Source organism: Lissotriton helveticus, chromosome 1_2 (genome assembly GCF_964261635.1).
Source record: "Lissotriton helveticus chromosome 1_2, aLisHel1.1, whole genome shotgun sequence".
NCBI lineage: Eukaryota > Metazoa > Chordata > Amphibia > Caudata > Salamandridae > Lissotriton > Lissotriton helveticus.
Window position 1 is genome coordinate 104812694 of NC_136058.1, and position 20635 is coordinate 104833328.

Genomic DNA, 20635 nt, shown 5'->3' on the forward strand with positions numbered 1-20635 from the left:
TGGACTCGCTGTTCAGGAGGATAAACCCGAAACTGTGTTGTGTCCAGAATCGATCCGATGAAGAGGTGCTTCTGAGAGGGGGTCAGGTACGACTTCAGCACATTTATGGAGAACCCCAGCAAATGCAGGAGGTCGGCCGTAGTCTGGAGGTGGGAGACGACTGCCTGGGGCTAGCAAGTCTTCAACAACCTGTCATCGAGATAGGGGCAGACTGAAACCCCTGATCTGCGCAGATGAGCTGCAACCACCAACATCACTTTAGTGAACACCCGAGGGGCGCTGGTCAGGCCAAAGGTGAGCATAGTAATCTGAAAGTGCTCATGCCTACCGTGAACCGCAGGTAACGCAGAGGTCAGGTATGTGAAAATAGGCGTCCTGCAAGTCCAATGCTACCATCCTGTCTCCAGGGTCAAGGGCAGACAAGACCTAAGCCAGGGTCAACATCTTGAACTTCTCCTTCCGGAGCGGTTGACGTCCCTGAGATCCAAGATAGGACGCAGGCCCTTGTCCATCTTGAGCACCAGAAAGTAGTGGGAATAGCAACCACAACCTATTTCTGGGGCAGGAACGCGCTTGATAGCTCCCTTGGCCAAGAGAGCCGTAACATCCTGTTGGAGAAGGGCCAGGTGATCCTCGACATGCGATGGTACTGGGGTGTCATGGCTGGAGGGATAGTCTCAAAGGGGAGGGAGTAGCCCCTTCAGTCTATCTACAAAACCCACCTGTCCAACGTGATAGGGCGCCAGTGGAGGAGGTGATGGTGGATCCTGCCGCCCACTGGCATCTGATGGGCCTGAGAGATTGGACTAGGAGGGTTTGGAGGCTGCTGCAGAGGGGGCGGTGGTGGACTGGCCCGCCCGCTGGCTCCCAGAACCATGTCGGTGGTTTCCACATCCCTGGCTGCGCTGAGGTTGAACAGCTTCCGCCAGCCTGTGGCTCTGAAAGGAACGTGTTGGGGTACCCCTTCATGGCCACAAAAGTGGCGAAAGGCAGACCATGCAGGGTGCACGGTATAGAGGCCTAAGGACTTGGTCGTAGCCCGAGAGTCCTTTAAGCACACTGTCAGCCTTGTCGCCGAACAGGCGACGGCCATCAAAGGGCATGTCCACCAAGGTGTTCCGGCCATCCCCAGAAAAGCCAGTCGTTCTCAACCGGGTGTGACGGCAAAGCGCCACCGATGTTGAAATAGTCCTACCCAGTGAGGCGGCAGTGTCCAGTACACAGCGGACGGTGAACTTTGCTGCGTCTTTCCCCTCGGCAACAGCACGGGAGAGCACGACCCGGGGCTCCTTCGGACACTGAGGCAGCACCTGCGCCACCGTATCCCACACAGAGTGGGAATAATGGCCCAAGAGGTATGCGAGGTTCACCGACCGCAGCCCGAAGCTGATCCAGCTTCTTGGATTCCCTGGCCGGTGGTGCATTAGGGAATGTGCTTTGGGCGCTGAAGCTTGGACCACTAAGCTCTCAGGGGAGGGGTGTTGGGAGAGGAAAGTGGGGTCACCAGGAGCCGGGCAGTGGCGTCGGGCAACCATCCTATCCACAGGAGCCCCTGTGTTGGGCCTGGACCAGGTGCCCAAAAGGATGTCCTTGAAGGCTTGATTACATGGCAGCAGAGGCTCCAAAGAGCTCGCTGCCGGCTGAAGCACCTCTGTCAGGAGGTTAGTCCTGACTGCCACAGTAGGTAGCTCAAGGTTTAGGGCCTCGGCCGCCCTTTGAAACACTACTGCTTAAGACGCTTCCTCCTCCGTAGCCACGGTAGGAGGCGACATCATGCCAAGGTCTGGTGAGGTGTCCAGACCACTGGCATCCCCCAGTTCCTCCCTACAGTCCTGGCCGTGCTGCAACTGGTCAGTTAAAGGGTCACCAGACCCCTCCCAGTCTTCCTCACCCTGCTCTGGCTGCTAAACTGGCTGAAATTGGCCAGGGTGGAATACAGGCACAAAAGTACCCATCGGCGCCGGATACGGCTCGGCATCCACATTGGGGTGGAAGCCAGGGTCAACGCTGGCTGGAGGTCCAGCCGGCGGTGGCTGCGGACGTGGTGCCAGTGGAATCGGCGCCGGTGGAGGTGTAATAAGGTAGACCAGCGCCAATCCGGATCCAGGCCTGGAGCCAAGGGGGCCCTGCAGTGCCGAGGCCGGAGCCGCTGGCGTCAAAGGCCTAGTGTGCGGGGCCTGAAGGCGCACCAGCGGAGTCGCGCTGCTGCCCAAAGATGGCATGCATCACTTCGTAAAACTGACGAAGCTGGGCATCGGTCGCTTCCGGTCCCGGGAAGGGAGGGAAGGCCGGAGTCGACCCTACCCGCACCCTTCGTCATGTCGGCCAATGGATGAGAGGAAGTAGAAGAGCGACGATGCTTCTTCAACTTCTTCTTGTGCTTCCACTTACCTGACCCCGAGTGCGAAGACTTAGACGAGGAGTGTTGATGGCTCCACGATCAGTCCCTCGACCTCCTATGCGACTGGAACCTCGCACGATGCGGAGTTGAATGCCGGGCCTAGAGTAGCTTTCGGGACCACTCCTGCCAAGACTTTGGCACCATGGTTCGGCAGTCGGAGCAGTAGAGGCACACACAGTGCAGATCCATCACCGACATCAGTCGAGTACAGAAACCACAGGCCTTGAAACCGGGCATCCCTCATGCACCAGAAGTCAATGTAGAATCGAAAAAAGTCGACAAAAGTTGCAATAAAGTCAGTCTAAAGTGACTGGGGGTACCGCACTCTCCGGATCTGCCCTTGCTGGGGCGGAAAAAGAAAGATCGGACATCAGCGCGCAAGGGCGGCGTCTAAGTACCTTCAGCAACGTCATCCCGGCGACCACATCGCCAACGACGGACGCGGAGTCGACCGATGCCACCTTCCGACACGCAGGGGTACTGCTGACAAAAAAAATTCCGGATCCAGTGTGACGCCTGGGGGTAATTCTAAGGTAAGGAATCTATAACTAACTGTTTTTTACAGATACCATACTACAAGTTATAAACATTCCTGCTATTCAGAGATGTTCATCACAAGTTACAAACACTTTAATGAGGGTGACATCAAAGGTACTGGATTTCAAACCTATGAATGAGCTGAATCATAGGAAGGAGTAATATAGGCAAACCTTTTACTATCCCCCTGAATTAGATACATGAATGAGGATCCTAAAAAAAAAAACAGTCACAAATTATGAAATGGAAAGCCTTTGGCACTAGTGTTTGGGCCAGTGTAGAGCTCCTCATAAAATACAAGCATGTACTCATTTAAGTCATTCTAAACAGGAACATTTCGTTGTTTCCTCCAAACTGTAACGTGTTGAAAAGGCTGCCATTTTTTGGTGTTGTAAAACAAAAAACAGTGACACAATTCAATGTTGTTTATATTTGTGTGCTCTAAGAACACATTTTATATTATGTTGTTGCTGTACATTATTCAAGAACTGCTACTGAGAAATAACTTCAGAAAAAGGAACAAGCTGACAGATTTCTTTTTACCTTAAGTTAATTTCATTTTAATACAGTACAACTGAAACCACATTTGCAGTAAATTGCACAGCGGGATCTCTTGAAATTTAAGGTTAATCAAGTGTGAGATGACAGAATAACATTGATAGTTACGAATATTGTGGCATTTTGCATGATGGTACACACACATGATGGAAAAATGATCTAATTAAATTAATTATGCTACCAAAGATTGCACAATCCTCCGCAATCTTAGCTACACATGAGTGGTTGAATTATTTGTACAATGAACAAGAGAACCCACATGGGGTTCATATGGTTCTCCTGGATGACGGCAATGCATGATAGAATGAAGTACTGGTCCAATGATCTTTGAACTGGGTTGTGTCAATTGGTAAGGAAAGTAATTTTAGGTGACACATCACTGAAGCAAATTTGCATTTCCACTATCATAAGTAGAAGAATTCAAATAAACACTCTTTGGTTAATAGCAACACCTACATGCTTCTTATCTTTACATTTTGTAAAATGTTTATCCCACATTCAAAATCCTATACAATTTGTATGTTTATTGTTCGTAGACAAGAACATAATTTAATGTTAATTACAGTTAATCTATATGGGATTCCATAATGTATTTAGTTATAAAGAAAAAATACCTTAGAAAAAATTGTCTTGACATAAATTGGCAGGTCTCCTTGCGGACTTCCATAGCCTCCTACAATACTAAACCCCAATCCATCAGAGCCTTTCTCCAAAGTTATAATTTTAGGCTGTGGTGTTCTGAAAATACAATGCGCAAAATGTAAATACTACAAACAGATAGATTACTTTAAGAAATAAAATTGTGTGCACAATTTTAATGGCTTACTGCTCATCTCTCTTGACAAGCTTCTAACTTCAAGTGTTTATGAAATAAACTGAAATATCATTAATGCTTGAATTATTTTCCATGTATCATGGAAAGCCAAAGGAAAACAACACGCCTTCAATTTCCTAATTATTCTAGCATCATTGGGCACCTATACTTCCCCATGTAACGATTGCTGAGAATTTTAAGAGCACATAACATCAAGAAACATTCCTTTTTGCTCATTAAATACACACGTAAATGTTAAGCTTTTAGCTGCCCTGAACAATCTATTCTCACACAGGTCCCATTTTGCCATAAAATCTTTTGGAACTGATAAAAGTTACAAAAAAAACGTCAACAATGTCAACACGAATATTTATTTTATATATATATATATATATATATATATATATATATATATATATATATATATATATATATATATATATATATATATATATATATATATTCCTATTGTCCTCCGATTCTTTTATCTGTAAAAACTTCTTCTACATTGTACTCCATGCTAACAGAAATATCCCCAAATTTTAAAGGAAAATATTTCCTCCTGTAGCCTGTTTCTGACACTGTATGTTGTTGAATAATTTTTTTTCACTTAGTCCTTGCTGACACCTTTGTGAATGAAGTTTGATGCATATCTTTTGAACATTAGCATTTTTATCAATAATAATATATTCAAAATGTCTATTTTTTTACCCCTACTATGTTGAGTATTCTCACATGACTTCCAACTTCTATGCAGTGTTTGTCTCAATGATCTGGCAAACATTAGTTTAAGTTCTAATTTAGGGTCTCTATTTAAACCTATTTTTATATATGCAGTATTTAGGAGTGTGGGGAAACTATACAATACAATTATTTCAATTACATATTCACCGTGTACTGAATTTCACACCATATAGCAATTCTTCCACTTAATTTACTCTTGCTGGTGCAATGGGAGATTCTTGTTGAATTACTTTGCAGAATTATTGATTTATCAGAGTATTTAAACTATAGCTAGCAATGTTCTTGCTTTGTCCAGTTTTCAGTATCAAGAAGTAGAACTATAAATTAATGACACAGCACAATAAGCCTAGAACTTGAAAGCAATCCATCATAACAAGCTCTCTCAGAACAAGAAGTGAACCAAATGCTGAAAACTAAAACTTAGATGCATCCTTACTGCCACTACCCTCTGCAAATGGAATAGGCTGCCTTGTCATCTTCACACCATCTTCCTAAAAGCCCTCCTGGCATTTAGGAAGAAACTGAAGACTCTCCTCTTCACTGACGCTTGTGCACAACACAGTTTAGTCTGGGGTTACACTCACAGGGGGGAGTGTAGCGACTCTTCTCACAGTGCTTAGAGACCTGCCGGTATTGAAAGCTTTACAAGTCACAATTAACAATAACAATACCAAATAGCACAGAACTGATTAATCTTATCTGGGAGAGAATAAATCTGCTTGCAACTTGCCTCAATCTTCTCTTAACTAACATTGAAACAGACCATCACAACCAGATACCAGTTTTCAATAGCCAAACATTTACTATGCACCTTATGAAGAGAAATATGCTGTCTTTTATCAGTTATTTAGTTTATTAAGTGCAGTCAAAAATGTGAATGCGATTGTCCCTAAAATTAATTCGCTAACTCACACTACCAAATATGGAAAACTTTAACTTCTTTAAGTACCACATTCAATGCATTCTTTTGATTTAAGTAAAAGCAGTGGTAGCAGATGCACAAATGTTACATCTTTCATAGGTATTTTTATGTCGTGCTCTTTAAAGATTTTTTTGTGTTGCATAGATTATTAAGAAGTGTCATTGGAAAATACTTTCCATCCAGTCACACTGGCCAGTGCAATTTTCAACAGCGCATAGAGAATATTGGCTTGACCAAGGGCAATTGACATGAAGCAAAAATGATAAAATGGAAAGGACACAATTAAATGTGGCATCCTGTTCTGAGTGGTTCACTTGCTTTAATGGTGAAATAAATACTAAAAGGACAACAAACTGCCATTCAACAGGACTTCAACAATAATATTAAACAGGCAAGCAATAAATAATGTGATGGACATACTATGGTGGTAAATGATGAACATTTTCGTAATGCTTATCCAAATTGTACTTCTAGTTGAAAACCAATCAAGAAACTGACATCAATGAAATAATGTATTTATCTGCTTTACAGTAACCAGTTTTTTGGAAAGGTTTCTTACTCAAGTGAGTCACGTTTGTCATCTTCCTCATTAGTAGCTGGCAAATGGCTTTACAAACAAAAATATGGTATTGGGAAAATACATTTTCTTTAATGATAGTTTTCAGATAGATCCTTGTTTCAAAGTTGCGTTCATGATGCATCCCTCGGAGTAGCAGCTGCCACATGCCACATTCCTGTTTGGGACCTAAAATTATACAGTAGCTGGTGTAAAGCATACCATCTGGGTAACGTGAACAGATGTGCTGTTGTCAGTAAACCTACCACATTGTTCGTAAGACTAGTAACTACCATAATGAGACTTTTATGAGTGGATGTAATCAGCAACGTGGGTGAATATCTAAAATTATGTTCAAATGTAAAGAGTGCATACTTTTGTTTTGTGTCAAATTACTTTCAAAAGAGCAAAAAATGTTTAAGCATAGTGTCAGTTGACATGCCTGTTAGCCATAGGCGGCGAATATATGTCATAATAACGTATGCATTACATCGCATGCCACCACAACGCGGTCGTTACAACGACCACATTGTTACATCGTATACAATTACATCACAAGTCGTTACAACGACTTGCTGTAGGGGGCGTGCTGGACTTAGGAATAGTAGAATTTACTATTCCTACTCCAGTTTGTGAAACAGCAGGGAAGGTGTTGGATTGTAAATCCAACACCTTCTGCCCCCTACATCAAGTTGTTGTAACGACTTGCGATGTAATTGTATGTGGTGTAACAACGTAGTCGTTGTAACAACTGCGTTGTAATGGCATGCGATGTAATGCATATAAAGTAAACAATGTTTCCCATAGGCTGCACACTGAAGAACCACAAGCAGCGACGATGCTGGTTGTGCATAATAGCTACAAAGATAAATATATCCCTATAGTGAATCTAAATGCTAATCTTTCAGAGGGCCACTGGTTATCTCCACTGCTTGACAAGGGTCCAGCACCAAAAGACCAATGTTAGATGTTCCTTTGTTTTAAAAAAAAAGGCTGTCTCGGCCAGTCAGAACGAATAAGTACTTACCAGTCTTTCTAACTGCTTGATTGCTTGTTTTTTTAAGGTATCACAGAAAGTAGAGTCTTTGATGGGAAATGCTTGTTGAACGCTTAAACCAAATTATTTAGCATTCCCTGTTCAGCTGAAACCAATAGCCTGAATGAAACCCTTTTCTTTGGTTTCACATGACACAAAGCCTTACAGAGGAACAACAGATGACATTCTATGCAAAATATTTATAGATGACATTGACAGAAAACATAGTGTGTCACTTTTGAATTCTAAAGCCAACATCAAGCTATTAACCTACTGACTTGTTTGGAGAACATAGTGTGTCAACACAAATATCAGGTGTGGTTTAAGGAGTAGCCCAAGAAGCCTAATTACACATACCTGTCAATCAACAAAACAGAACTTGTACAGTGCAACAATTCTTGTACATATAAGAATGGGATCATTTTCGCCATTAATATATAAGACTGAGGGAAGAGAAATCTTAATAACCACTTACCTTTCAGAAACATTCTTTCAGATGGATATGATTAGTCCAGCAGGTTACCTAGTTGAAGCCCTTCCCCGACTCTGGAGTGATCTGGAAATATTTTCGTAGCACCACAGTGACCAGCACAGTACTATCAGATGCATCTGTTTCCCAAGTGGAAGTCACATGCTCACAGCAATATAAGGTACTGCATGCACTAGTGATGTTAGTTTCATCGCACACAAAGGTGACATAAAAGACATAGCACAAAAACAAATCAATGCCTAATACAGGGAGACCTGGTTTTTGTTGAGAACAACACATCTTGTGGAATGTGCCAAAAGTCCTCAGAAGGAGACTTCCAAGCTAACTCATAACAATGTTTCAACGTTAATTAAAAATACCAAGAAGCGGGTTGCTTCTTAAAAGAAGAGCTTATTTTCGAGCCATGACAGAAGCTAAAAGGCTGTCATATTTACTGAACTTTACAGCTCGCTTAATATAGGGCTAACCCATGCAGTCTCTCCTCATCCTTTGAAGGATGAAGCAGTGGGAAGAAAGTCAGAGGGGAAATGTGTTAACATGAACCCTACCCTATTGTTCTGAAACAAGAGTTCAAGGCAGATGATAATGATAAAGTCTGTCGCTCACTAATTTTCCTAGCTGAAGGCATTGCTATTAAAGAGTCCTCTTGCCAAGTAATAAATATAGGATCAGCAGTATATAACAGTTTGGAAAGGATAACCCATAAGAAAATTACGAACCAAGTTCAAGCGCCACCTATGTACTTGGAAGAGATTTTAGAGTAAACTTATTCTACAGCTTTTTAAGGAACCTACTTGAAGAGGATGCCAGGGACTTAAACACAGAGGCCAAATACCCCAATTCTCTATTAAAGCTAAGCTCCTTCTCTGCAAGGGTAAAAACAAAGTGTGAGATATTAACAATCTGTGCCTACAGTGAATAAAAGTAATGCTCACTACACCAAAAAGCAAAAGTAGCCCACCTACGGACCACATAAATGGCCTGCAAGCCACTAATAAATTACCAGACACTGTGTGGAAGCTGAACTAGTGAAAGGATCAACCTCACAAGTTCGAAGCTTCAAAGATTAAGCTCCTTGTGTTCAAATGAAACAATATTCCCCATTCCATCGTTTTTTAAACTTCTTTTTATTAAAGAAACAGCATTGTCAGCAAACAGCTTCACCACAATTATGTTTGACATTACATAGACATCATCACGTAGTACATTTTTGTAAAATATTGTCCTTTCCGACGTAACAAGGGCAAATAGAAACTGCACCTCATGCAATCCTGATTTCTCACCACCTCCCATCTGCATATCCCAACTTCCCTAATAGATCCCCATTTCATCTTGATCACGCGCGACCTAAGGAAATTTATGTGGCGCTTCTAGTACTGTGCTGACCACATTGCACTTATCTCAGTTCTTGCATGTGAGCATCTAAGCCCTGTAGGGATATGTCCATATCCTTCGGCAATCGTGTATGACAGAAACATTTATTTTTTGAGATTTTATGCACAATTCCACCTTTGAAAAACCTTCAGGACAATGGACTGAGACAGATTCAGACTTTAAAATCCCCACACAACTGGCTTCATAATTGATATAGTTAGTACCTTCAGTAGGGATCACATTCTCAATCCAGCATGATACACCAGAATAAGATAGGAAGCAACACAGTCCAAAAGATGCAGAGCAATTTTCCGCACTGCGTCAGATTTCCCTCACAAAGAGAAATAATCTGCCATAGACATCTGATTTTCTCTCTGGAGGCGGAAAAGCTCTCATGACCAGTGAATTTTGAAATTCACCTGGACTCCAAAGAAGAACTGTCTCTTAGCAACTCACCATTCGAATAAAGGTAGATAGCCAGCCACTGATTTCCTTCATAAATAGGCAGCCACCACTGCTGTGACCTTCATGAATACTCATGCAGCCAAAGGCAGACCAAATTATACATACTTTAATCTGATGATGATGGTTCACAACAATGTACCAGAGAAATACAAAATGTAAATGGATTATGAAAATGTGGATGTAGGCATCCTTTAGATCTAAGGACACAAATTATTGGTACTACTGGAAGGTTGCCAGAACAAGATGCAATGTCTGCATCTTTAACATTTCCTACAGTATACACTTGTTTAGGAGATGCACATCCAAAATTGGTTGCAATACTTGTTCTTTTATGTGATTAGAAAATATCAGGAATAGAGAGCTTTCCCACACTGAAAAGGAGAAACTAACACAATAGCCCCCTAGTCTAACAAAGTTGAAATTTCCATCAAAGATTTACGATGGAAATACTGTTGTATAGCATTTTAGGACCCTAGTGTAATTTTCCCGATTCATGCCCTTATATAGGTATAAATCACCTTGTCCTTATATAGGCATAGAAATCATAACCTTATTTAGACATAGCCCATGCAGTCCAAATACAGGCATGGATACTTCCACTAGTTCCGAAAAGCCACAACGATTTCTTGGAAAACTCGGCTTCAGCAGTTAGGGACTTCCCCTTGCTTGAATATTAATTTGCCCAAGAACTCATGGAGTTTTCAAAGAACTGATGACATTATTATGTCCACCTTTACATCAAACTTGGCACCTTCAAGGTATAAATATGCCCACACTTGCCCTAGCAAACACACAGTGGTTTGGAGCAGTTCGACTATCTACTTGCCCGATGCATCTCGCTACAGCAAGTGCCGAAGGAAGCCGACCCTCCAGCTGACGCACTGAGAGAGACGATGTCTTTTCTCTTGCCGAGAAATCCAGCTCCAGTGTTTCCAAGCTCCCTTTGCGGGGTGTTGGGAAATCGAGTCCTGAGACCGAGAGATACCAGACCTCCTTCATTCTAAACCAAAGTACAGAGCTGATTAGACCCTAAGAGAAATCTTGGATAGATTCTTGGCAAAAGAATTCTAAACTTATGCTACATCGCACTTACTCCTTCCCTCGTACTAGACATAGGTTAGGTACATCGGGGTAGGCGTATTTTAGAAGCACCAGTTGAGTACTTTTAGTCTTTATTTATTTATGTATGTATTTTATGGCTTAGAAACCATACCATGCTTTTACAGTATTACTTTATAATACTCTTCTTGCTGTATGCATTATACTTTACAGCCAGTATTATGATTGTAGCAGTTCATTTCTTCTGCATGAGAAAGAAGACAGTTCAATAAATACTTTTATTGAAAACGCCCGTCTCTCTATTTCTCTGCACCTCTGGTTAAACGAAGCATGCACGAATGACGGGGGTGACATATCGATCTATTGTTTCCACGACTCTGAAGATACGTTTTATCTTGGGGAAACAAAGTTGTCATGTTTATGCGGTTGTCAGAAAAAAATCCCTTCTTGTTTATTCGAGAAAGTTTCTAGTGACCTCTGAGCTAGCTGCCACTCACAATTAAGTCTAATATATTCGATAGAGACCTAGTCGACCAAAGTCCTACGTCACATCTATAGGATATATTATTCCAATGCGCAGAGCCTATTGGGAATATAGGAACTACACTACAATACGGGAAGGGTTTTATGGTAGGTGTTGCAGTTTCCCCAGGAAAGAACCATGCCACTTCATCCCCTACAGTGGTTGAATGTAGACAACCTCTTCAGGACTCAGAGAGGTGTTGCTACTGGAGGAGGTGATAGACAAAGAGTAAGAACTCTTGTCCCTGACAGCCTCATCCTGAACCAGGCCTTCTTGAACCACATTGTTGAGCCTTTTGCTGCTGTGGCAGCTGGCTGACAAATGTATGTGCAGATCATCTGACGTGCCTATACTGCCAGTGGACCTACCTCATTGGAGATGCTAAACCCAACATCCTAGCCATCACAGAACTTTGCTTGGAATGTTCAAATGAAGCATCTACGCTCCCTATCAAAGGACATGGCAGATTACTGTGTGTACATTTGAAAAGAAAACTGTTGTGTACATCCAAGTGTGTCCTCAAAACTTCAGAGGAGCCATCAAACAGGCAACACCATCCACTGTTTCTAATCCAGTATGCATTATCTGATGCATGGTCCATCCTCCTCAGACAGGGAAGGCACAGCCAAAGCCGCTAATTCACACTAAACATGATTAATACACACAAGCGTACTGTTACTTGAGGCTTTCAGCATCCAATTTCTTGGAATCCCTGTAAGTAATGCTGGCAGAAATGATATTATACTATAGCTTTCTTGCCAAAGCTTGCTTGCACAATTAGGTTTTCTGGTGATGAGTGATGTGGCAAACTGCATCTGAAAATGCTGTTTTGTATTTCTAGGAAGAATACTTTGTCACAAGAGGTGTGGTAAGAGGTTTGGACCAAGCAAACAGTCACCTATTTTAGCAGCTTTCCTGACCACAGGACTAATATGCGCCCACATAAATGGGGCTAGCCTTTTAAGCTGCAGCAAATTAGCATTTTTGTTAAGGATCTAACCCACTTGCATTGCCAAAGTCTGCCAATAAAGAAGTATCAGTTTCCATTGTGGCAAAAAAGCTTCACCCTCCTCGGATTAATTAGAATCTTGATTAGTAAGGTTGGAAAAATTCAAAGCTTCAGAGTCTGAGCCAAACAGTTCTTGCATCTTCTGAAAGGCCAACTAGAAAATCACATTCTGTACAGTAGGAAAGTCTTTATCCATCAGGTGTTCCCTAGATCGTTGTTTTGTCAATTTTAACATTTTCTCTCCAACGGGTGGCTAAGAAATGGCAATGAGCTGCGCAGAAACCTATGTATGTTGATCCACAATTGATACAGTAGAAGCCACAAAGGCAATAGTTTTCCTGAGCATCTTTAACACTAACTTCAAGCCATATACTACAGACTGGGCCAGGGCTTGCATTGCTGGAGTGACCATCAGAGACACTGACTTGAAAACAATATCACCAACTCCCTAGGAGCCATATAAGGTATTTCAGAGGGCGATGTGGTAAAGATCTTCATCATAGACTCCTTGAAGACTTCCATTTACAGAACAGAAACACCAGCAGTTGGAAAGCTCACCTCAGGGATGGCCTGCAACACAGGAACTGGCCTAGAAAGGAGAATGATGAATGATCATAATCTCTCACACGCTTCTTGCTGTGATAGGAACTATGCTCCCTTTAATTCTTTTTATGTACTCTCTGAGATGAAGTTAAAGACCAGAATCGCAACTATTTTTACCTCAAATTTCTAGAAACAGTATAAGAACGTTTTTTAATAAAGTTACGACAAATTTAGATTGTCTTTCTGTCAATGCATTTGGATGAATTATTTCGTAAAGGTCAAATAACGGCAGGTCATCTCCTTTAGCCAGGCAACTAAGGCATGATGGGTGATAATCCTTAATAAACAAATGTCTGCAACACGTCTTGCCTGGTTTAAATCCTGATGACTTGGGAAGAGACAGAAGGGTTAAAAAACACTAATTTCGGTCCAAAAACGTTGAATAAATGATTACAAACTCTCAACGGCTCCATGTCCATTGGACACTTGGAAAAAAGAAACTGCCATCACTGGCACACATGGTGTCTTATATGGTAGCCAGCGTGTCCCTTCTAGTGGAGCACTGAGAAATCTGGCACATTGCTGGTCCACATGACACCAGTGAAGGAAAGTGCTATAGAAGACATGTTCAGCTCTAGCCTGGGGATGAGAACATGTTAAAAGAATCAATTTTCCCGAGGTTTTATCCATCAAAATGTTATATTTTCCTGCAAATTTCACTAGCACCAAACTCATTAAGGAATTACATTTGTCATAGACATGCACAAAGCACTGCACCATACGCACAAGTTACTTACTTGTGTAAAGATATATCTGTAAGAGACATTAGAGTTAGTGATAGATTCCTTACCTTAGAATATCTCCAGGCGTCAGACTGGATCCGGAAAGTTTTTCGTGAGCAATAACCCTACGCGTTGGAAGGTGGCGTTGTGCGGCTCCGCGTCCGTTGCTGGCCTCGTAGGCACCAAGATGACGTCACAGAGACCACTTAGGCACCACCCATGCTCGCTGACGTCAGTTCTGTACACGAATTTCCGCGTCAGGAATGCAGAGCCATGCAACAAACTGACCACTGATGCCATGAAACTAGGACCCTGACAGGGATGACTTTAACCCTAGAAATGAGTTCGCAGAACGGGGTGGATGGGTGGGGCAGTAAGTAATCTATCACTAACTATTGTCTCTTACAGATATATCGGTACACAAGTAAGTAACTTGTGCATCTGAAAGAGACACGTTAGTTATATATTCCTTACCTTAAAATAGATACCCCAGCAATACCAACCCCGGTGGTGGGTCTGCGAACAAAGATCACACCAGAAAGTCACGGAGAACAGAATGGCTAAAGAAGCAGTCTCTCCAGACTTGACTGTCAAGGCAATCATGCTTGGTAACCGTGTGCAGCGAGGCACACGTAGCTGCCTGACAGATGTCCTGCAAGGGGACGCCGCGTCCCAAGGCAGTAGTGGCTGCAGTTGCCCTGGTAAAATGGGAACGCAGCCCCACAGAAGGCTCCTTCTTAGCCAACGAGTAACAGGCGATGCACAGAACGACCCACCGAGCGATAGTCGGTTTGTGCACGTCCTGACCTTTCTTGGCGCCTACGTAGCCAACAAAAAGTTGGTCATCCACCCGGAACTGTTGTGTGCGCTTCAGATAGAACGAGAGCGCACGTTTTGGGTCCAGATGGTGGAGCCTCTCTTCCTCTTTTGAAGGATGCAGAGGTGGAAAGAAGGTGGGCAAAGTGATGGTCTGCCTGATGTGGAAGGGAGTGACAACCTTTGGCAAGAAAGAACGACGAGTCCTTAAAACCACCTTGTCCGGATGAACAGAGAGAAAAGGAGGTTTAGAAGAAAGAGCCCGGAGCTCACTCACTCTTCTGGCAGAGGTGATAGCTATCAGGAAATAATTCTTTAGAGGAAGAAGACGTAAGGGACAGTTATGAAGTGGCTCAAAGGGAGCGCACATCAGAAAGGTCAAGACAAGATTTAAGTCCCACTGAGGCATTATGAAAGGCACGAGAGAAAACGTGTGTGTAATGCCTTTCAGTAAGCAATTAACAACCGGGGACTTAAAAAGAGAAGGCTGGTCTGGAAGCCGAAGAAAAGGGCCGAGGGATAACCCTTGATAGTGCCCGGAGCAGTGCCCTGCTGGGCCAAAGAAAGAAGGAACCGAAGAACCTCGGAAAGAGGGGCTGAAAGGGGATCCACAGCCTTAGCTGTGCAGAATGCCACAAATTTATCATCTTAGTGGAGGGATGCCTGGCTGCCAGAATAATATCACAGATTTCGGTAGGAAGGTCGAAAGCTGTCAACTGTCGCTGCTCAATCTCCACGCCTGGAGGTGGAGGCTGGACAGGTTCGGGTGGAGGACGGTCCCCTGCTGCTGCTACAGAAGATCTTCCCGAAGAGGCAGTGGGATCGGGGATCGATCGCCATGCTGAGTAGCTCAGGATACCAGTATCTTCGCGCTCAATCCGGAGCCACAAGAATGACTTGGGCCTGGTCGCGCTGGATCTTCTTCAGCACTCTGTGCAGAAGTGGTATAGGCGGAAAGGTGTATAACACACCGCAGCTCCACTTGTGACGAAAAGCGTCGCCGAGCGAGCGCCGCCTTGGAAATTCCAATGCGCAGAACTGATGACATTGCGCGTTCTCTTCGGTGGCAAATATCTAACCAAGGCTCTCCCCACTGCTAAAAGAGACCTTGCCCCACTTCTGAGTTCAGACGCCATTCGTGATCCATCATGCACCGGAGGCTGAGTTCATCCGCCCTGGCGTTCAAAGAACCTGCCAGGTGTTGAACCACCAAGGAAATGCCTTGATGTTCCAGCCGTGTCCAGAGGCGGAGAGCTTCCTGACATAGGGTCCAGGACCCCACCCCGCCCTGTTTGTTGCAGTACCACATGGCAGTGGTGTTGTCCGTGAACACCTGCACTACACTTCCCTGGACAGAAGGAAGGAATGCTTTCAGTGCAAGTCGGACCGCCCAAAGTTCCAGAAGGTTGATGTGGAGCCGGGACTCTGCGGGAGACCAGAGGCTTCTGATCTCCACTTCTCCCATGTGGCCGCCCCATCCCAGGAGGGACGCATCTGTCACCACTGTGCGCTCCGGCTGGGGAAGGGAGAGGGATCTGCCATTGACCCAATCGAGAATCGTGAGCCACCACTGCAATTGTCGTGCAGTGCCCTCTGAGATTTGGACGTGATCGGACAGGTTGCCCTGATGCTGTGCCCACTGGAACTTCAGGTCCCACTGCAGAGACCGCATATGCCATCTGGCATGTTGCACTAGCAGGATGCAGGAGGCCATTAGGCCCAGGAGCCGGAGGGTCATCCTGACTGACACCCGGGATAGAGGCTGAAAGATCGGAATCATAGCCTGAATATCCCGGACTTACTGCTCGGGAGGATAAACCCGAAACAGCGTTGAATCCAGAACCGCTACGACGAAGGGGAGCTTCTGAGAGGGACTCCGGTGCGACTACGGCACATTGATGGAGAACACCAGCAAATGCCGGAGGTAGGCCGTAGTCTGGAGGTGGTAGATGACTGCCTGGGGTGAGCCCACCTTCAACAACCAGTCGTCGAGATAGGAGAAGACTGGAACCCCTGATCTGCGCAGATGAACTGCGACCACCGCCATCACTTTCGTGAACACCCGAGGGGCACTGGTATGGCCGAAGAGGAGCACGGCAAACTGAAAGTGCTCTTGCCCTATCGTGAACCACATATTACGCCGGTGGGCCAGCAAGACGGGGTTTGAAAATATGCGTCTTGCAAGTCCAACGCTTCCAATCGCCAGGGTCGAGGGCTGTCAAGACCTGGGCTAAAGTCAACACATTGAACTTTTCCTTCTGGAGGAAGCGATTGATGTTCCTGAGGTCCAAGATGGGACGCAGGCCCCCTTCTCCTTCTTGGGGACCAGAAAGTAGTGGGAATAACAATCACGTCCTACTTCTAGCCCAGGAACTCGTTCGATTACCCCCTTGACCAAGAGGGCCGTGACTTCCTGCTGGAGAAACGCAAAATGGTCCCCCGACATGCACTGGTACTGGGGTGGGATGGCTGGAGGGGCAGTCTTGAAGGAGAGGGAGTAGCCCCTTCGGACGATTTGCAGCACCCACCTGTCCGAGGTAACGGAATGCCAGTGGGGAAGGTGATTGCGAATCCTGCCTCCCACCGGCGTGGAGTGCGCCCCAAAGCTCGGACTAGGAAGGCTTTGAGGCTGATGCTGCATGAGTGGTGGTGGACTGACTCGCACGCTGGCCCCCTGTCCCACCATGGTGGGAACCACGTCCACGGCCGCGCTGAGGTTGGTTCTGCGCAGGCTTGTGGCTGAGCGAACATGTTGTGGCGCCCCTTCCGTGGCCACGAAAGCAGCGAAAAGCAGACATGGCCGGGCGCGTGGTGGAGAGACCTAAGGACTTGGCCGTAGCCCGGGAGTACTTAAAACGCTCCAGCACACTCTCTGCCTTATTGCCAAACAGGCGAGTGCCATCAAAGGGCATGTCCATAAGAGAACTTTGTACATTCCCTGAAAAACCAGTGGACCGCAACCAGGCATGGCGACGGAGGGCCACTGTCGTGGAAATCGCCCTACCCAGTGAGTCCGCGGTGTCCAGTCCACACCCGATGGCGAACTTTGCTGCATCTTTTCCCTCAGCAACAGCTTGGGAAGGCACTGTCCGAGCCTCCTCCGGACACTGAGGCAGCACCTGCGCAACCGTGTCCCATATAGCGTAGGAATAGCGGCCCAAAAGGCATGCGATGTTCACAGACCGCAGCCCTAAGCTGGACGATGAAAACAGTTTCTTGCCGAGCTATTCCAGCTTTTTTGATTCCTTATCCGGCAGAGTGGTAGGGAATGCGCCCTGGGAAGTTGAGGCCTGGATGACCAGACAGAAAAGCAGGGTCACCCGGGGCCGGTGATGGTGCCTGGCTACGTTCCTATCCACGGGAACCCCTGTGGCTGGTCTAGACCAGGTACCCATCAAGATGTAAGTTAAACGGCAGCAGGGGCTCCAAAAGCTTGCTACCGGCTGAAGCACTTCAGTGAGGAGATTAGTCTTGAGGGTCACTGTAGGTAGGTCGAGGTCAAGGGCCCCAGCTGCTCTACGGAGCACCACAGTGTATGTAGCCTCCTCCTCCTTGGCCACAGCAGGAGGAGAAAGAAAACCAGGGTCAGAGGAGAAAGAAAACCAGGGTCAGAGGAGAGGTCAAGGCCACCGGCATCCTCTAGCTCTTCTGGCCATTTCTGTTCCGACCCGCACTGCCATGCGAGAGGGTCCTCAGACCCCTCCCAGTCGTCCCCTTCCCCCACTGCCCATGGAACAGGTTGCAGAGGTGGGGGAGGGACCAGGGAATAAAAAATTGTTGAATGGCACAGGACGGTGTCGGTCTGGCTCTGTGTCCCAATTAGGGTCTAAACTAGGGGCAAAATTGTCTGGAAACCTGGGCAAAGGCGGTGGAGGAACGAACGGAACCCACTGCGGTGCTGGGATCGGAGCTGCCGGCAAGAGAGGGCCCTCAACTGGAACCGCGGGGGCCGAAGGCGCGTCGGCAGGAAACCGAGGCCTGAACAGTCGGTCCATGGCTGCAAGAAAATCTTACACCTGGGCAGGAGTCGCTGAAGGACCCGGATAGGGTGGATAGGCCGTGAGACTTCCAGGCTCCAAAGGAGCCACGGGGTTTGGACCCCCGGTCCTCTCGTACTGAGACCGGCGGGGGGACGTCAGAGAGTGGAAACGCTTCTTCGGCTTCTTTTTATGTCATCTCATACCCGATTCAGAGTGTGAAGACTTCGACCCCGAGGAGCGATGATGATGGCTCCGCGATCGGTCCCTTGATCGTCCCCTGGACCTCGAACGGCACGGAGACGACTGCCGGGCTTCTAGCAGCTTACGGGACCGCTCCCGTAAGGCCTTTGGAGCCATGGCCAGACAGTCGGAGCATGACCGGGAGTCATGGTCGCTCTCCAGACAGTAGAGACAGACGCCATGGGGGTCGGCCACTGACATCGGGCGGCCACAGGACTTAAACCCAGGCATCCCTACGTGGCAGCAGGAGTCAAAGACAAAAAGTCTCAAAAGGATAGTCAAAAAGTGACTAGGGTACGTGCTCTAACTGGATCTGCGCTTGCTGGCGCGGAAAAAGAAAGAACTGACGTCAGAGCGCATGGGTGGCGCCTAAGTAGTCTCCGTGATGTCATCTCTGCTCCTACGACGCCAGCGACGGACGCGGAGCAGCACAATGCCACCTTCTGATGTGCAGGGGTGGTGCTGACGAAAAACATTCCATTTCCAGTCTGACGCCTGGGGATATTCTAAGGTAAGGAATCTATCATTAACATGTCTCTTTCAGATATCGACTTGGCACACAAATATAGGATAACATTGCCATCATTGATCACTCCTAGACATTAACATTCTCTACGTCATGTTTATGTTTATGTTTACGTGATTTGTATTGCGCAACAAATACCCTGAGGTGTCTCGGCGCATAAGGAACTTCCTGGGGCAGGAGCCAGCTGGTAGAATCATTGATTAAATAGCCAGGATTTCAGTGATCTACGGAAAACAATGAGGGTGGGACTGGTTTTGATGGATATAGGCAGGGAGTTCCAGAGCCTGGGAGTTGCCACCAGAAAACGTCTGTCTCCCCAGGTGGAGGTTCTCGTGCGAGGGACTGGTAGGAGGAAGGTGAAGGCATAGATCCGAAAGGCGTTCCTAAGGAAACGTGGTCCAGTCCCATTATGGCCTTATAGGCGATACAAAGTGCCTTAAACTTGATCCGACTCCTGACTTGTAGCCAATGCAGGTGGCGTATGGCAAAGGAGGTTGAGTGGTGTTTAGGGATGCCAAGCAGGACTCTGGCTGCCGGGTTTTGTATAGATTGAAGCTTGTTTAGAATCTGTTCTTGCGTGTTGAGGAAAAGAGCGTTGCCATAATCCATTTTGGAAAAAACAAGGGTGGTAATCAGTGTTTTACCTGCTGATGCTGGCAGATATGGAAGAAGCTTCCTAATCTTCCTTAACATGTAGAAGGAGGATGAGACCACTGTATTCACGTGGTGTTTGAATGACAGCTTGTCATCGAACATGAATCCAAGGTTTCTGACCTTGGCCACAGGGACTGGCGGAGGACTGGCGGAGGGCCCATTTCCTTTGGCCACCAGATGGAGGACCAGTCTGGAGAGAGGTTACCAAAGGTCATAACCTCGGTCTTGTCCGAGTTTAATTTCAAGCAGTTACTCGTCATGGTTAAAATTATCATTAGAGACACTGTCATGTCTCCTTCTGAACAATAGTTGTACTTGTGACTCACTATAAACTCTCCTGCTAGTGGCCTATAACCATGACGACTGACAACTGTATACAGACTTCCCTGGAGTTTAGTTTGTCATGCTCCTAAAGTCTATGGGTACTTAAGGAAGAACTAGGACTGCAGTATAGATGTTAGCTCTAATCCGATTTACCACCACCCTTCAAATCAGAAAATATCTAAAAATGCTATGTTTTCAACAATATCTCTTTCCCACTACTTGTTGCCATGACCCAAAATGCATCCAGGGACCGACTTCCTCTCTAAGCATAGACTCCTGTGT

At 45.8% G+C, this 20635-nt stretch overlaps 1 protein-coding gene across 8 annotated transcripts in view; it reads right to left on the reverse strand.

The window, feature by feature from the left end:
- The window catches only part of PATJ (PATJ crumbs cell polarity complex component), a 1530963-nt gene that overhangs the window by 49223 nt on the left and 1461105 nt on the right, over window positions 1-20635 (reverse strand). For 7 of the 8 annotated variants that reach the window (XM_078669616.1, XM_078669595.1, XM_078669605.1 and 4 more), the window contains one exon: window positions 4111-4234. The exons of the other annotated variant lie outside the window; for it this stretch is intronic. In XM_078669616.1, the coding sequence (XP_078525742.1) occupies window positions 4111-4234 (124 nt within the window). The remainder of the gene's footprint in view (window positions 1-4110; window positions 4235-20635) is intronic. 8 annotated transcript variants of the gene reach the window in all.